Here is a 19,172-nt window from a genome sequence, read left to right on the forward strand (position 1 = left end):
GACTCGGCCCCTACATACACTGGATCGTCAATCGCGAAGCTGTGCCTACAACTGAGACTCGACTCAAATGATGACGTGGTGTCACACATGAGTCCGTTCTTGTCGTTGGGTGCACACCTGTCGGCGCGTCTACCTGTTGCCGCGTCGAGCGAAGCCGCGGCAACGGCAACAGTGTTGAGAGTGCGTGGTGCTCGAGATGTCGACACACCGTCCCTGTAAATATCTGTCCAGCAACAAACAAGCCCGTTTCCCGACTAAACGACTGACTGTAAGAAATGCCAACAGGACATACTGCATTTACAGGATGAACCAAAAGCTACGCATCCATAAATATAAGGAGAGTGTGGTGGAAAACTGCGTTTCATACCGATGGGAATGTTGGTGTTGGCAGCGGACCAGCTTATGGCAGACACAGAGCGCATGGTATCCAAGCAGTTTCCTACCTTTTTGATGTGAGTGTTCAGTTAGCTGAGTGCAAAGAAACATGTGTTTTTCTCAAGCTTAACTTGTGTTCATTCTTGATTGTTACTTCAAACCATAACCTGTCTTAAAATGTCAGGAAGACTTTAGTATAGATTTTCTTGCAACAAGTGCCCCTGACGCATCAACAATTCCACGCATAGTCGCTCCTTTTTACAAAAACTTGTTGTTTGAATGAATTTGAACGCTCCAACCGACCTTGGATGTTAAGTGAAGCCTTACTGGAAAATATCAGCGCGTCTCTGCTACGTTGCTAATGTAGGCCTGTGCTGTGATTGTGCCACGCAAAACAACAAAGAGTGCAAGCATCCTCCATAAAAAATGTGGTGTCACCGCCAGACACCACACTTGCTAGGTGGTAGCCTTTAAATCGCCCGCGGTCCGGTAGTGTACGTCGGACCCGCGTGGCGCCACTATCAGTGATCGCAGACCGAGCGCCGCCACACGGCAGGTCTAGAGAGACTTCCTAGCACTCGCTCCAGTTGTACAACCGACTTTGTTAGCGATGGTTCACTGACAAAATACGCTCTCATTTGCCGAGGCGATAGTTTAGCTTAGTCTTCACCTACGTCATTTGCTACGACCTAGCAAGGCGCCATATTCAGCTACTATTGATATTGGGAATCATGTACCGTCAAGACCGACGTTCATCATTAATGGATTAAAGTTAAGTATTCCACCAGCTACGTCCGTTTTTCTAAATTCTAATTTCCTTGTCCTGTTCCAGACATCACGCCAGCCTGCGTGAGCTAAAACACGTGCATTTCGGCCTCCTCTAGTAACACGGTGTTGGCTCTCCTGCCAACCACAACAAAAAACACAACCACACCATAACACCACCGCCTCCGAATTTTACTGTTGGCTCTACACACGCTAGCAGATGACGTTCACCGGATATTCGCCATACCCACATCCTGCCATCACATCACCACTTTGTCTAGCGTGATTCGCCACTCAACACAATATTTTTCCACTGTTCAATCGTCCAATGTTTACGCTCCATACACCAAGAGAGGCGTCGTTTGGCATTTACCGGCGTGATGTGTGGCTTATGAGCAGCCGCTCTACCATGAAATCCAAGTTTTCTCACCTCCCTCCCAACTGTCACAGTACATGCAGTGGGTAGTGATGCAGTTCGGAATTCCTGTGTGACGGTCTGGAGAGATGTCTACCTATTACACATTACGACCCTCTTCAACTGTCGGCGGTCTCTGCCAGTCAACAGTCGAGGTCGGCCAGAAAGTGTTTGTGCTGTACGTGTACCTGCACGTTTCCACTTCACTATCTCAGTGGAGCTAGGAATGTGTAGGAGTGTGGAAATCTCGCGTACAGACATATGACACAAGTAACAACGAATCACCTGACCACGTTCGAAGCCCGTGAGTTCGCGGAGCGCCCAATTCTTTTCTCTCATGATGCTTGATGTCTACTGAGGTCGCTGATATGGAGTACCTGGCAGTAGGTGGCAGCACAATGCCACCTAATATGAAAAACGTACGTTTTTGGTGGTAGCCGGATACTTTTTATCAGATTGTGTATATTGCCAATGTTCAGTTATAAATACAATAATAAAGATTTGAATTTTTGCATTCAGGATTGCATACCTTCTGGCTCACTTTTAGTTTTCGAGCGTCAGGTAGCGATCCCACCTGCGGCAGCGCCTTTCCAGCGAATTTGAACTGACCGCTTGGGGAGGCTCGCGAGGTGATAAAATGGGAATCGATGGCTAATAGTCTGGGAGGCACCCAAAGTCAGCAAAAGGGGGTCGATAGGTAATAGTCTGCAGTGACTACCCCACACGCCATGCTTTGACAAATGCTCTAACAACTGTCGAAGCTCCGGAAATCGCAAAGTTCCGTGTAGAAGACGTCATTTTGAAGCACGGTGTACCCATTGCGATGAGTTCTGATCGCCTAAAAGTTTTCCGGCCGAGACTAGTATCAGAGGTAATTCCACGTTACGGCATCACCCCCAGGACAACAAGTGCGTACCGTCTACGGAATAATGACCTCCCAGAATGCGTTAATAAGATGTTGGAAGACGTACTTTAGATGTACGTCAATGTCGGACCGAGAGAGTGGGATTCAATGCTGCCCCTCGTGACATTCGCATACAACTCAGCGAAGTAAGACAATACGGGCATAGCAAAGTTCTTTCTACTCTACAGTCACGAGGCCGAAACGGCAATGGATACACAGTTCCCGTTTTAACTGGCTGATACTCAGGATGATACGTGAAACGCCTCATCACGATAGCCGAAGCAGCAACACAGCTGCTTATGGACTTCGGATGACCAATATAAAGACAGAGAGCGTTTTAGGTCCAAGTTCCGATCAGTGAGATACATCCCGGGACATTTGTTATGGATATTTATGTCGGGCAGAAAGTGGGGCTATCGTAAAAGCTACTAAAGCGCTGCTTTCGGCCGTATGACATGTTTCTTCGGTTGCAGACATCACATATGAAGTTGAGAATTACGACCCTTCATTAAGAAGATGGAAATGTCGTCCACTGTATGAATCCCTACTACAGTCCAGAGGCACAAATCGACGATGGGACGATGGGAAGCCACACTGTACAATGTTTCGAGACGAGGGTCTGCCTTCGACGCTCATCATCGTAGTGCAGAGGATGTAAAATCACGACCAGAACGCGGGGATCGCCCAGCACAGGGACCACTGACAAGATATATGTTCACGATGCTGTAATCGTCTCAAATGATAACTTTGAAGCAGGTGGTCTGTGTTTTTCCAGAAGAGGGAGCACTATCGCTGCTGCGGCTCCTGCTACTAGCGTAGTAGAAATTACTTCTCATATTGTATTTGTCATTTCAGAAATACCTCATCGTTGTAATCTTGGTGTATTCTGGAATAATCGATGTTTGCGTATATAGTAGCAAAGCTGAACGTTCTATGTTTTTATAAATACCTGTACTCACCGTCAGGGAGTTAATTCTGCTATGGCGGTACGTAGGTGTTAGTAGTAAACATGCCTTCATTTGCAAGTGTTGTACTTCATTGACGATCCTCCTTTCGCCTTTGGACTTGAGTGTGGTTTTGACGTGACAGTATTGATCGTATTATTAATTAATTGGTTAAAGACCTTTGCTTGTATAAACCCTCAGACAAACTCTCTGCCACATCTATAATGCTTCGAAATTGTAACTATTTTAGCTGTCAGTTCATAATAAGGTTGCTATGTAGAACACTATTTTAGAAGAATGAGCTCCAAATCTCTGTTCACTCATCTCGATTTCGTAGTGATCATTTGGTATTTCGTGCACAGTGCATTTAAACCGACACAATACGAACGTTTGCCTATCTGAAATCAAGTTTGTAGATAAGCTATGGATAAATAGTTTCATCTGCAATCCTACACATTCGTGGCTACCAAACCTTAGATCTCCACAATACTGATATTTCCTATAAGGTTCTTTTGACGACCCTTGTAATTAGTGTGATGCAACATATGTTTAGTTGAATTAGAATTTTTTAAATGTGATCTATGTCCAGCTCACTCCGATTTCCATATTTCAACTGATGTACTCCTACTTTGCACAGTCGGTTTGAATATACTTCCCGTGTTATGTTCCAGACGTTTGCCAGGGCCACAAGTGTCCTGTACATTCCACGTGTTATCCAGACGACCAAGGAATGCCTCAGTGTCGTTGTCTCGATACCTGTCGCGATGTGAGTACCACAGAAAGGTCTTTTAATCTTAGATTTGTCACAGAATTCTCAGAACATTTCATTGAATACTCAAAACCAGCACTTTTTCTATATCTGTCACTGGTCCTCCTCTCGTTTCACATACATGTTAATACTGTTTTCTTTTAATCTATAGGCAGTCAAATCGCCTGTCTGTGGGTCTGACGGCACAACGTATGAATCGGCCTGTCGTCTGAGGATGACGTCTTGCGAGAAACAGATGATAATTGTGGTCACCTACAAGGGTCCCTGTGGTAAGTGTGATACAGCATTTTTCCCTTTACGAAATAAGGCTGCCTGTTGGTCTGTAACTGACTTAACGCTAAATGTTTAACTGTGACTTGTTAGTGCTCTCCACCCACATCTTGTATTACCTTAGTTCTCAGCATCTGTTCGATTACCTGTCGTCGAAAAACTTCATACACTTTACTGGAATTTTTTGTGCGTCTCTTCCTGAATATTTTACAAAATTCCAGTTTTATTGTTTTATTTTACTTTTTCTATTTCGTTCTTTGCCACGTTTCATCTAGACAGTTTGGCTGGTTACAGTAATGGGCATTCGAGAATGGTGGTGGACACCGATATTAGTAAAAAATAATAAAATATAAATAATAAAATAAAATACCGAAGCGTAATAGCGACGTCTCTATTAAAAATAAACTTCATCACCGACGGACCCGTAAAAACATTATGTTTCCAGAAGTGGAGGAAGTAATACAAAGTTTCTTTTACGGTCGGAGATTAGCGTTTTGGTCGACTGTAGTAAATATGTGAACAATGCATCGTATAACTTCATTTGCCGTGCAGAACAATACGTCCATTCCATATTTTTGGGTGAGCACTACTACGTCGTGTTTAGGGACGGTGTTGAAATAACAGAGGTGTATGAAATGTGTTTAAGGTGCACGAATATCGTTCATTCCACTCTATGTGTCCACAATGGAGGCAGGTTATAAAGGCTTCGCTTCTTACTACTGAACTGACTGCACCTTCCTATACATGGCATTTACAACAACACAGAAAACTACAAGTACCAACACGAAGAAATGTGGTGTTCTATTACCAAGAGATAAGTACAATGGCCATCCCTCTGATTACTGTATAATCATTTTCAATTTGCTGTAAGAAAAACTACTCAAAGCTACTAAATTTGTTATAATGAATACCTCTATCTATAAAAAGAAACAACTGCACTCTGTCTCCTTTTTACCACTATACCTGACCTGCTATTCAGTGAAACAGTCACAGCGTGTCTGAGCCGCGATCCGATGGCACTGTGACACATTCAGCAATGACCGTAGCTTGACTACATCACTACCTAACTGCTTTCTCTTCTCGAACTTGAAAAGAGCTTTGGTGGCTCCTGGTAAGATAAAACGTCGTACTTTTAAAGACGGTCTCTTAATCTTCTTCGTGGCCGTCCTATTCTTCTTCTACACTTGGGTAGTCATACGCTTTCCATGGTATCAAACTTCGATCCATATACAGTAAATGCACATGTCATTCTTTTCTGGACGGTTGAATCCTTTCTCTTGTTTCTAGTACGTTGGCTTCCTCTCTTACCTCGCTGTTCTACATCTACATCTATGTATCTTACACATATAAAGGGTAAAAGAAACTTACTGACCAATACCCCTAATGTTAGAATCCTTGAACGTATTCTCGGCTCCAGTATCATAAATTTCCTTGAGACCGAGAAGCATTTTCCGCGAATTATCACGGTTCTAGAAAGCGTCGCACGTGCGATTCTCAGTTTGGCCCTTTTCTCATATGATATACTGCGAGCTACGGGTTAAGGGCAAGAGGCAGTCCATATTTCCAGATTTTCTGAGAGCATGTGACAATGACAAGGTGGGCTACTGCACACTGTTAACGAAGGTAAGAGCATATCGATTAGGTTCCCGGATATGTCATTCCCCGAAAACTTCTTAAGTGACAGAACACTTGAAGGCGAGTGTTCATCAGTGAACAAGTTTTCATTAAGTGTGCCCCATGGAAGTGTGCTAGGACCGCTATTCATTTATACACTCCTGGAAATGGAAAAAAGAACACATTGACACCGGTGTGTCAGACCCACCATACTTACTCCGGACACTGCGAGAGGGCTGTACAAGCAATGATCACACGCACGGCACAGCGGACACACCAGGAACCGCGGTGTTGGCCGTCGAATGGCGCTAGCTGCGCAGCATTTGTGCACCGACGCCGTCAGTGTCAGCCAGTTTGCCGTGGCATACGGAACTCCATAGCAGTCTTTAACACTGGTAGCATGCCGCGACAGCGTGGACGTGAACCGTATGTGCAGTTGACGGACTTTGAGCGAGGGCGTATAGTGGGCATGCGGGAGGCCGGGTGGACGTACCACCGAATTGCTCAACACGTGGGGCGTGAGGTCTCCACAGTACATCGATGTTGTCGCAAGTGGTCGGCGGAAGGTGCACGTGCCCGTCGACCTGGGACCGGACGGCAGCGACGCACGGATGCACGCCAAGACCGTAGGATCCTACGCAGTGCCGTAGGGGACCGCACCGCCACTTCCCAGCAAATTAGGGACACTGTTGCTCCTGGGGTATCGGCGAGTACCATTCGCAACCGTCTCCATGAAGCTGGGCTACGGTCCCGCACACCGTTAGGCCGTCTTCCGCTCACGCCCCAACATCGTGCAGCCCGCCTCCAGTTGTGTCGCGACAGGCGTGAATGGAGGGACGAATGGAGACGTGTCGTCTTCAGCGATGAGAGTCGCTTCTGCCTTGGTGCCAATGATGGTCGTATGCGTGTTTGGCGCCGTGCAGGTGAGCGCCACAATCAGGACTGCATACGACCGAGGCACACAGGGCCAACACCCGGCACATGGTGTGGGGAGCTATCTCCTACACTGGCCGTACACCTCTGGTGATCGTCGAGGGGACACTGAATAGTGCACGGTACATCCAAACCGTCATCGAACCCATCGTTCTACCATTCCTAGACCGGCAAGGGAACTTGCTGTTCCAACAGGACAATCCACGTCCGCATGTATCCCGTGCCACCCAACGTGCTCTAGAAGGTGTAAGTCAACTATCCTGGCCAGCAAGATCTCCGGATCTGTCCCCCATTGAGCATGTTTGGGACTGGATGAAGCGTCGTCTCACGCGGTCTGCACGTCCAGCACGAACGCTGGTCCAACTGAGGCGCCAGGTGGAAATGCCATGGCAAGCCGTTCCACAGGACTACATCCAGCATCTCTACGATCGTTTCCATGGGAGAATAGCAGCCTGCATTGCTGCGAAAGGTGGATATACACTGTATTAGTGCCGACATTGTGCATGCTCTGTTGCCTGTGTCTATGTGCCTGTGGTTCTGTCAGTGTGATCATGTGATGTATCTGACCCCAGGAATGTGTCAATAAAGTTACCCCTTCCTGGGACAATGAATTCACGGTGTTCTTATTTCAAATTCCAGGAGTGTATATGTACGATCTGGTGAACAGGGTGGGCAGCAATCTGCTTTCCTTTCCTGATCATAGTGTAATGTACTGCACGGTCACATCGTTGAGTGATTGTGGGAGGATACTGGATGACTTAGACATAATTTCTAGTTGGTGTGATAACTCTATATAGAAATGTACATTAATTCGGATGAGTAGAAAAAACAAAGCCGTAATCTGCAAATACAGAATTGATAGTGTTCTGCTTGCCATAGTCACATCGTTTAAATATCTAGGCCTATGTTCTTCTACCGTTTTTACCCTCTACAGCTCCCTCTAGCAACATGGAGTTATTCATGATATTTTAATAGATGTCCTATTATCCTATCTCTCCTCCTTGTCAGTGTTTTTCACATATTCCTTTCATCTCTGATTATCCGTGGAACCTCCTCATTCCTTACCTTATCGGCCTACCTAATTTTCAACAACCGTCTGTTCCACCACACCTCGTATGGTTCGATTCTCTTGTGTTCCGCTTTTTCCACAACCCTTGTTTCACTACCATACAATACTGTGCTCCAAATGTATATTCTCAGAAATTTCTTCCTATGTTTGATACTAGTAGACTTCTCTTGGCCAGGATAGCCCTTATTGCCAATGCTAGTCTGCTTTCGATGTCCTCCTTGCTCCCTCCGTCATTCGTTACGTTTGCTACCTAGATAGTGGAATTCCTTAACTTCATCTACTTCTGGACCATCAGTCATGATGTTAAGTTTCTAGCTGTTCTGATTTCTGCTACTTCTTATTCACGTTTCTTCGATTTATTCCCAACCCATATATTTTACTCATTACACTGTTCATTCCATTAATCAGATCATGTAATTATTCTTCATTTTCACTGATGATAGCACTGTCATCAGCGAATCGTATCATTGATATCCTTCCATCTTGAATTTTAAGTCCACTCCTAAACATTCGGTTTAATTTCCTGGGGCGAAAGACATCATCCCGGTCTTACACACTTTTTAATCCGTGCACTCCGTTCTTTGTCTTCCATTCTTGTTATTCTCTCATGTTCTGGTCACGTTGTATTTACTCACCTCTCGCTATATCCTACCCCTGTTTTCCTCACCGTTTGACTTTATCGAAAGCTTTTAGTGGGTCGACAATTCCTATGAACATGGCTTGATTTTTTATTTTTAGTTTCCTGCTTCCATTATCAACGGCAATGTCAGAATTGCCTCTCTGTTGCCTTTACCCTTCCTAAAGCCAAACTAATCGTCATCTTACACATACTCAGCTTTATTTTTCATTTTCTGTATGCTATGCTTCTCAGCAACTTGGATGCACGAGCTGTTACGCTGAATGTGCAATAATTCTCGCAATTGTCAGCTCTAGCAGTCTTTGGATTTGAGTGGACGATATTTTGCGAAAGTCAGATGGTATATCGCCAGATTCATACATTCTACGTACCAACGTGAATAGTAGTTTTGTTACCACTACCCCTAATGATTTTAGAAATTATGATGGAATGTTGTCTATGTCTTCTGCATTCTTAAGATCAAATAAGGCAGAAGGGATAGATAACATGCCATGAGAAAGCTCTTTAAAATTCTGATTCTGATACTTCATCTCCTATCTTTTTAAATCGGTTTCTGTTCCTTCTTGAATCACATCAGACGACAAATCTTCCCCCCTCATAGATGTCTTCATTTCCACCTACTCCCTCTGTCCTCTGCATTTAACAGTGGAAATCTTGTTGCAATCTTAATGTTTCAACCTTTACTTTCATTTGCACAGAATGTCGTTTTGGCTTTCCTATATGCAGAGTCAGTCCTTCCAGAATGACATTTCTTTTTCGATTTCTTCACATTTTTCATAGATTCTCTGTACTTCCTATTTAGTTCATTTCTCAGCGACTTATATTTCTATGTTCCTCAGCCTCCCCGAACACTTTTGTACGTCCTTCTTTCATAAATCAGCTAAAGTATTTCTTCTTTTAAGCATGGATTCTTCGCAGTTACCTTTCTTGTACCTACGTGTTTCTTTCTAACTTCTGCGATTGCCATTTTTAGAGACGTCCATTTATCTTCTGTGCTGCATGCTGAACTACTCATTATTGCAGTACATAAAGCCTTAGAGACTTTCAAGCGTATGTCATAACTCCTTAGAACTTTCGTATCCCACTTCTCTTCCTCATTGATTCTTCTCTTAACTTTAGCCTACTCTTCATCACTACTGCTCTGTAATCTGAGTCTATATCTGCTCGTGAATACGCCTTACACTACAGTATCTGATATCCGATCCTTCTCTGACCGCAATGTAATATAACTGAAATATTTCCGTATGTCTAGGCCCTTTCCAAGAATATCTCCTTCTCTTGTGATTTTTCAGCAGAGTATTCACTGTTACAAGCTGGAATTTATTGCAGAACTCAATTTCTCCTCTCTCGTTAGAAGGCCATACTCTCCTGTAACCCTTTCTTGTACTCCTTTCCCCGCAACCGTGTTCCTGTCCCCCGTAGCTATTGGATTTTGATCTCCCTTTACGTACTTTATTAGCCTTTCCATATCCTCATATACTTTCTATATCTTTTCATCCTCAGCTTACGACATCGGCATGTATACCTGAACTATTGTTGTCAGTTTCAGTTGGCTGTCGATTCTGATGTGAACAATCCTGTCACTGAACCGTTAACAGAAACACACTCTCTGCTGTACCTTCCTATTCATAACGAATCCTACTCCCGTTACATCGTTAACTGCTGGTGTTGTTGTTACTCCATACTCATCTGACCAGAAATCCTTCTCATTTCGTTGTTTATTCAGTCTTTTTCTCATGATCACCTCCTCTGTGGCTGTCTCCCCCCTCACTCCCCCCCCCCCCCCCCCCCCTGGTGTTCAAAGTTGGACACTTTTCCCAATCATGACACTTTTTCAGTTACACAGAATATGTCGTGTGGATACACATTATGTGTGTTTAATACAATGGTTTCAACTGCCTTCTGCTCCCCCATGCAGTTGCTGATTCTTCCGCCTTTAGGTTCAGTTTCCAACGCCAAGGGCAAGAAAGTGCTCTAGACCTCCGCCCACTTGTCTACCGTCTTCGACAAGGCCGTCGGCAGAATGATGATGACTTCTTATGCCGGAAGTCTTCGGCCGCTAACGCTGATTATTATTCAGAATTTAAGCGCTTTCGTGGTTAGAACCAGGGACCGAGGACTTCATGATTTCTAATGAAAGACGCTACCCCTAGACCATGGCGAATGGTCGACTCCGATTTATTGGGCGAATTTATGGGAAGTGTGGATGATATTTAGAGGAGAGTGCGTATTCGAAGCTAGTGTGACCTATTTTTAAGTACTGCCAGAGTGTTTGGGATCCACACCAGGTCGAATTAAAGGAAGACATTGAAGCAATTAAGCGACGGGCCGCTGGTTTGTTGCCGGTAGCTTCAAACAACACGCAGGTGTTACGATGTTGCTTCGGAATCTCAAAAGGGATTCACTGAAGAGAATTCAACGTTTTCCCGAGAAACACTATTGAGAACATTTAGGGAACAGCCATTTGAAGCTGACTGTAGAACGATTCTACTGCCACCAATATACATTTCAAGATATCACCGAAAAGACGAGATACATGAGATTGTGCTCATTCGGTGGCATATAGACAGCCGTTTGTTCTCGGTCTATTTACGAGTGGAACAGGAAAGAAAATGACTAGAAATCGGGTTCCCTATGCCACACACTGTGAGGTGACTTGCGGAGTATCTTTGCATATGTAGATACTCCTGAAGCCACTGTACGCTGTATGGCGGAGGGTACCACGTACCTTTTTCCTTTTCCTTTTCCTTTTCCACTAGAAAATAGAGGGACGGAAAAATGACCACCTATATGCCTCCATTCCAGCCCTAATTTCTCTCATCTTGCCTTCGAAGCCGGTACGAGAAATGTGCGTTGGCAGCAGTAGAATCGATATGCAGTCAACATCAAAACCTGAATCTCGTAAATTTCCACAGTGTGCCTCGCGAGAAGACAGTCTTCTTGTCCCCAGGGATTCCCATTTCATTTCAGGAAACATCTCTGTAATACTTGATCTCATAAAAGCTTTGATAAATGTAGCTTTTTGCATCAATTCTTCGTAATTTTTTGGTCGCTTAAGTCCATGATTTTATTTGTTAGTACTTTCGTAGTTCCTTCTCAGAATCACTATCCCAAGCATGAGAACTATAACTGGCCGGGTAGTCAAATATACGTGCTTGTCCAGTAGTATCATATTCACGACTATGATCTTTCGTCAAAGATTTTTTCCCACAGAAGCCTATAACTTTACTTTTCTTTGTGGATGTGACTGAATTCTATTTTCTTACCATTATATGTAAGAACCATATTGTTAATTGTAGGTGTCTTCCGTATCCGTCAGTATGATCCGTTCATCTGCAAAAAAAAAGCGTCACTTAAATACTGTACGACTCGGTGAATCTAAATCTTCCATTTTTTCACTATTTGTTGACCATGTCATTTACATTTATTTATAGCTGCGTGGGCCATAAAGGATTTCTAGCGTGAGTCTTCTCATTCCTGTACTAATGATGGAGACAACTTATAACTTGATATTGTGTAGTTCTGAATTAACCTTTTCTGAAACTCAGGAAGGACATACTCTGCTAAAATTACCCACACCTAGGATCTCATCGCCTGTTCGAACACCTTTTCATAATCGATAAAAGCTATATCACCTGGGAGATTATATTCTGTTTGCTTGTTTGGTCTCTGACATGTTGATGAATCACAATCCATATATTATATTCTCGATCTAAAACCATTTTGTTCTTCCAACAGGTTAAAGCATTTAATCTTTTGGAAAGTATCGTGACACCCACCTTATTCCCACAGTTTAGGAAACGTATGCCTCTGTAACTATTGCAGTCACTCTGGTGTCCTTCCGTGAATACGGGAAAGACTACTGACCTCTGTCAATCTTCCGGAACATGGCCATTCCTCTTGCGATTTTCTTAGAATTCCCAGAATAGTGCACCTTACTACTTGCACGTTAAGTTATTTTAATGGCCTATTACAAGCGTCCAAGTGATCCCAATGTCGTACCCTCCGCTTGTAAGTGTAGAAAGTTTAAACTCTAGATTTTCATTGGGATATTTAGTACGCACATTATTTGTTTTCTCTCTCCTTGATTGAACTGTTGCAATATTTTCTTCTCTCCCTGTCCAAAGGTTTTGATAGCATCCTAGGAATGGTTCCTCCGGGATATTGTTACACTATTGGGTATCTTTCTCCTTTTTATTGAGAGATATTGATGTATTACAAGCTCTTCTTTTTCCTTTTTTTCTGATGTCGTATCCTAAATTTCCAGGGCATTGGACCTAATTACGCTTGGCACTCTTCTCGTTTCTCTTTTAGCTAACGTTATTTGTCTTTTATGTTCAATGTGTTTTTTTTTTAATTTGGCTGTATGTGTTCCCTGTCTTTCCTGTTGTCATGCATCGTTCACGCTTCTACTCTTGTTCATCATCATCATCAACATCATCATGACAACATCCTGTATAACGCGTTCGCAATGCCCTAGTCTCCACCGAGTATTTGTGTGTGTGACGTCGCTCGGCTCGCCGCTTGGTTGCAGACCCTTGCAGAGGCGTGGTGTGCGCGGAGCCCGGCGCCGTATGCAGGGCAGGAGTTTGCGCCTGCCGGGACGACTGCCCGCGCGACGCCCCTGCCGAGCGGGTTTGCGGCAGCGACGGGCGCACGTACCGCAGCGAGTGCCGCCTGCACCTCGCGTCGTGCCGCAGACCGCGTGGCCGCTCCCCCATCACTGTGGCCTTCTACGGCGACTGCAGGGCGGCCGATGAAGGTACGTCACGCCGCTGTCCCTCCTCATGCCCTAGTTATGGTAATATCTCCTACAACAGGTAGGAGAGCAACTGCAAGCATTGTGAAACCTTGAACTGTATTATATTTCAGTATATCAGAACAAGCTGGATTTAGGAAAGGAAGAGGAACTAGAGATCAAATTGCTAACATTTGGTGGATTATGGAAAAAGCAAGAGAATTCCAGAGAGATGTGCACCTCTACTTTATTGATTACGGCAAAGCCTTTGACTGCGTCGATCACAACAAATTATGGAACGTACTGAAAAACATGGGTATACCAGATCACCTCATTCATCTGATACGGAGTTTATACCTAGGACAAGAAGCCACGGTGAGAACTATGTATGGAACAACGAAATGGATAAAGATTCAGAAAGGGGTCCGGCAAGGCTGCATACTGTCACCGCACTTATTCAGTCTGTATGCAGAACATGTTATGAGGAATGCGAGGCTAGATGAAGGAGAAACAGGAATTAAAATAGCTGGAATAAATGTAAACAACCTCAGGTACGCGGATGATACGATCCTGTCATCAGAAAGTGAAGAAGAATTGAGAACACTCTTGCTGAAGGTGAAAGACGAAAGAGAAAAGGGCGATCTTAGGCTGAATGTGAAGAAAACGAAAATTATGGCAACCAATTCGTGGGATATAGCAGGAGAAACCACGGAAGTAGTGACCACATTCAGTTATCTCGGTTCCCAGATCTCTACTGATGGCGACTGCAGCCATGAAATCCGGAGACGACTGTTGCTCGGTTGCAGGGTTATAAGGTCCAGAGATAGAACACTAGCAACGAAGATCCGTATTCTGGGAGCTATGGTCTTTCCAGTTGTGACGTATGGATGTGAAACCTGGACCATTAGAAAGGCTGAACGGCGAAGAATTGACGCCTTCGAATTGTGGTGTTGGACGAAACTTCTTAGAGTTCCATGGACTGCAAAGAGAACCAACAGATCAATATTGGGGCAAATTAAACCAGATTTCTCCATGGAAGGTCTAATGTTAAAACAAAAGCTGACCCGCTTTTGACACACAATGCGAAGGAGTGCCTCGCTCGAAAAAACATTAATGCAGAGGAAGAGTGAAGGAACTAGAAGAAGAGGACGTCAGAGGATGAGATGGATCGATGGCATTACAGAAGCAATGTGTTCCAACCTGGAATGTCTACGGGAGAAAGTGCAAGACAGAAAAAAGTGGCGTGATTTGGTTCATGGGGTTACGAAGAGTCGGAACCGACTAAACGAGGGAGACAGAGTGAGATATATCAGAATAGGCAGAACCTCCGTGTTTACGCTACTAATTCTAATTGCTGTCCAGAAAATATGCCACAAGTGTATGAAATCTTCGAACTCAAAACTTTTACCAGATAACTTTCCTATATCTACATACTAGGTTATCACACTTAAAGTGCAGTTATGCACGGCAGTCCGTTGTGAGCTGTAATTACAGTATATCAGTGAAACTTGGTAGATATGCTAATGCGTTAATGTGGAACAGATCTACGCAGCAAAAACAATAATTCCAATTTTTGACCACCACGTGCAAATCTGGAGTTGTACGCTGTTTGTACACTCCTGGAAATGGAAAAAAGAACACATTGACACCGGTGTGTCAGACCCACCATACTTGCTCCGGACACTGCGAGAGGGCTGTACAAGAAATGATCACACGCACGGCACAGCGGACACACCAGGAACCGCGGTGTTGGCCGTCGAATGGCGCTAGCTGCGCAGCATTTGTGCACCGACGCCGTCACTGTCAGCCAGTTTGCCGTGGCATACGGAGCTCCATCGCAGTCTTTAACACTGGTAGCATGCCGCGACAGCGTGGACGTGAACCGTATGTGCAGCTGACGGACTTTGAGCGAGGGCGTATAGTGGGCATGCGGGAGGCCGGGTGGACGTACCACCGAATTGCTCAACACGTGGGGCGTGAGGTCTCCACAGTACATCGATGTTGTCGCAAGTGGTCGGTGGAAGGTGCACGTGCACGTCGACCTGGGACCGGACCGCAGCGACGCACGGATGCACGCCAAGACCGTAGGATCCTACGCAGTGCCGTAGGGGACCGCACCGCCACTTCCCAGCAAATTAGGGACACTGTTGCTCCTGGGGTATCGGCGAGGACCATTCGCAACTGTCTCCATGAAGCTGGGCTCCGGTCCCGCACACCTTAGGCCGACTTCCGCTCACGCCCCAACATCGTGTAGCCCGCCTCCAGTGGTGTCGCGACAGGCGTGAATGGAGGGATGAATGGAGACGTGTCGTCTTCAGCGATGAGAGTCGCTTCTGCCTTGGTGCAAATGATGGTCATATCCGTGTTTGACGCCGTGCAGGTGAGTGCCACAATCAGGACTGCATACGTCCGAGGCACACAGGGCCAACACCCGGCATCATGGTATGGGGAGCGACCTCCTACACTGGCCATACACCTCTGGTGATCGTCGAGGGGACACTGAATAGTGCATGGTACATCCAAACCGTCATCGAACCCATCGTTCTACCATTCCTAGACCGGCAAGGGAACTTGCTGTTCCAACAGGACAATGCACGTCCGTATGTATCCCGTGCCACCCAACGTGCTCTAGAAGGTGTAAGTCAACTACCCTGGCCAGCAAGATCTCCGGATCTGTCCCCCATTGAGCATGTTTGGGACTGGATGAAGCGTCGTCTCACGCGGTCTGCACGTCCAGCACGAACGCTGGTGCAACTGAGGCGCCAGGTGGAAATGACATGGCAAGCCGTTCCACAGGACTACATCCAGCATCTCTACGATCGTCTCCATGGGAGAATAGCAGCCTGCATTGCTGCGAAAGGTGGATATACACTGTACTATTGCCGAAATTGTGCATGCTCTGTTGCCTGTGTCTATGTGCCTGTGGTTCTGTCAGTGTGATCATGTGATGTATCTGACCCCAGGAATGTGTCAATAAAGTTTCCCCTTCCTGGGACAATGAATTCACGGTGTTCTTATTTTAATTTCCAGGAGTGTATGACAGTGGGACATGCAGGCTCTCATTTGACAAGCTATAACGTGAGTGAACAGTATGAACATCAAGAAGAGAGACCGTGGAAATTTTTCATGAGAATCTACAATTACTGTGCTTCATTGAAGGGTCTGAGAAGAGTTCCGATGTCATTAAATGGTTTAAAGAAGGTGATAAACCACGCGGCTGCTTCGGTCGCAGGTCCGAATCCTGCCTAGGGCATGGATGTTTGTGTTGTCCATAGGTTAGTTAGGTTTAAGTAGTTCTAAGTCTAGGGGACTGATTACCTCAGATGTTAAGTCCCATAGTGCGTAGAGCCATGTGAACCATGTAAGTGAAGGTGATAAAGCAGTTCCAAAATATGGGTGAGCTGTGCGTTACACCTGTAAGAGGGAGACGTCCTAAACCAGTGGAAGTAACAAGATCATGCAGCACGTGCCCCGGTTAGTGCTAGTGCTCGTACAGTGTCGCGAGACTTCTGTATCCCATGGTCAACAACAGTACGGGAAGTTTTACGGTCTACTTCACACAGGTACCCTTATAAAATCCAGATGGTGCAGCAAGTGAAACCTCTTAAACGGCAGCAACGTTTTGTATTTGCTCTTTGGTTTCTGGCATGGATCGAAGTTGATGACATGTGATCTGGCAATATTTTATGGAGTAACGAGATACATTTCACACTACAGAGCGCAGCGAACACACAGAACTACGGGGTTTGGGGGTATTGTTACGCCGCGTGCTTTGCACTAAGACCCATTACAATCGCCTTATATCACAAGCACAGTCCTGCACGTCCAGGGTTTCTTTGAGAATAATACACACGGAGTGCCTGTCACATCTGCCGTGTTGTCTTGCACGTTATCGAGACCACCTTGAACACATTGTGGTCTCTGTGGGAGCTCTGTGTAAGCCACTGTTTTCATGTAAGATGAGACGACACTTCATATCGCTCGCCCAGTGAAACATATGCTTAATGCAACCTTTCACGAACGTGCTACCTCCAGAAATTTTCGAGATTCACGGCTGCAAGATTACCTGAATCTCAATCCACGTGTCTTTTGGGTCTGGGGATATCTACAGCAACACATTTATCAGGGACAAGTTCAGTGTGTACCTCACTGTGTACAGTACACAGCAAAGTTTCTACTAGAACTGCTGCGAGCAACCATTAATCACGTAGTTTTACAGGTGCAGTACCTTGGTGACATCTCCACAACTCATGTTGAACAAATTGTGCAAGCAGGAATTAATTATCAACGTTATACATACCTTACTTGTTTGACATTTTCTGCCCATGTCAAGTTGTTAATCCATTATGCATGGAAATATTTCTATACGTCTTTCTTGCTTTTACAGCGCCAGATTTATACCTTACGGCCAAAATCTGAAACAATTTTTTTTCCAGCGTCAATCCGTTAGACATTAACCCATTAGCATGTCGGTTAATTTTCGCTCCCATACTTTAAATACAGCCCACACTGCACTCCTGTGAGTAAATGCACCTTATTTGAAACCACCTGGTATGTGTAGCCTTTTAATAGGATAAAGTTTCTGCGTAGTATTCCTAATGTAGAATGGAAGTTTCTAGCTGTGATCGCCGTGTTATCTTCAAACTGTATAGCCAGTACACTGTGACTCGAACAAAATATGATTATCCAACTTTCTGAATATGAAATGCGCCTGAAAGCCACTATGAATATACAAAGATACAGACATTTCTGAAAGCTTTAATCCAGGAATATTACAGTAAACGTGATCAAGAAAACACGACGGATAACTCTCCAACAAACAAGACTACGATATTGATTCATAACTACTATAAAAGTGGATGTATGTACGTATGTTCCACATTTCCTCCTAAACCACTGGATCGACTTTAACAAAACTTGGTAGGTGAAGGGGGAGATGGCCAGAGAAAAAAAAAAGGAGATGTACAGAGAGTGGGAGGTGGGAAAGGAGAGAGAGAGTGGAGGAAATGGGCAGAGAGAGGGAGAGGAGATGGGCAAAGAGACGGGAAGAAGGAGGTGGATGAACAAAATTGGAAAAAGTAGATATCCAGTCAACGCCGGGTATTAAGCAGTTGACATTTAAAGCAACCATGTGAAACTACTGATACTAATTTGAATCTCTACAGCAATATCTAGATGCTAACTGTTCCCTAAGTAGTCCACATAAAGTTACGTCATAACCTCAATGTTAACTCCTCCCTGTGCAACAAGAATAAATAAGCTGATCTGCCTCGCTACCGGTAATGTAAGAATATACGAAAGAAATGACTTGATATTTGCTAAACGCACTTAAGTAAATTACATGATGTGCTTTGCGAATGAACATGCAAGATATCACGCAACAGTGCAAGGCGTGTGACCATATCAGTTCACAGTAGCTTTTGGAATCGCGCACAGTAGCTTTTGGAATCAAAATCGGCAATACGAGGGTAGGGTATTAAGTACATTAAAAAAAAAGTCGTTTGACTAGGGCCTCCCATCGGGTAGACCGTTCGTCAGGTGCACGTCTTTCGATTTGACGCCACTTCGGCGACTTGCGCGTCAATGAGGACGAAATGATGATTATTATGACAACACAACACCCAGTCCCTGAATGGAGAAAATCTCCGACCCAGCCGGGGGTCTAACCCGGGCCCTTAGGACTGAGGTACTGTCGCGCTGACCAATCAGCTACCGGGGGCGAACATTAAGTACATGAAA

The 19,172-nt window shown here is 44.8% G+C and overlaps 1 protein-coding gene across 1 annotated transcript in view; it reads left to right on the top strand.

Annotated features, from left to right (window-relative positions):
• The window catches only part of LOC126335951 (agrin-like), a 304,094-nt gene that overhangs the window by 217,348 nt on the left and 67,574 nt on the right, over positions 1-19,172 (top strand). The window contains exons 7-9 of the mRNA XM_049999428.1: positions 4,075-4,169; positions 4,324-4,441; positions 13,230-13,457. Coding sequence (XP_049855385.1) covers positions 4,075-4,169; positions 4,324-4,441; positions 13,230-13,457 — 441 coding nt within the window. The remainder of the gene's footprint in view (positions 1-4,074; positions 4,170-4,323; positions 4,442-13,229; positions 13,458-19,172) is intronic.

Source organism: Schistocerca gregaria, chromosome 2 (genome assembly GCF_023897955.1).
Source record: "Schistocerca gregaria isolate iqSchGreg1 chromosome 2, iqSchGreg1.2, whole genome shotgun sequence".
Lineage (NCBI taxonomy): Eukaryota > Metazoa > Arthropoda > Insecta > Orthoptera > Acrididae > Schistocerca > Schistocerca gregaria.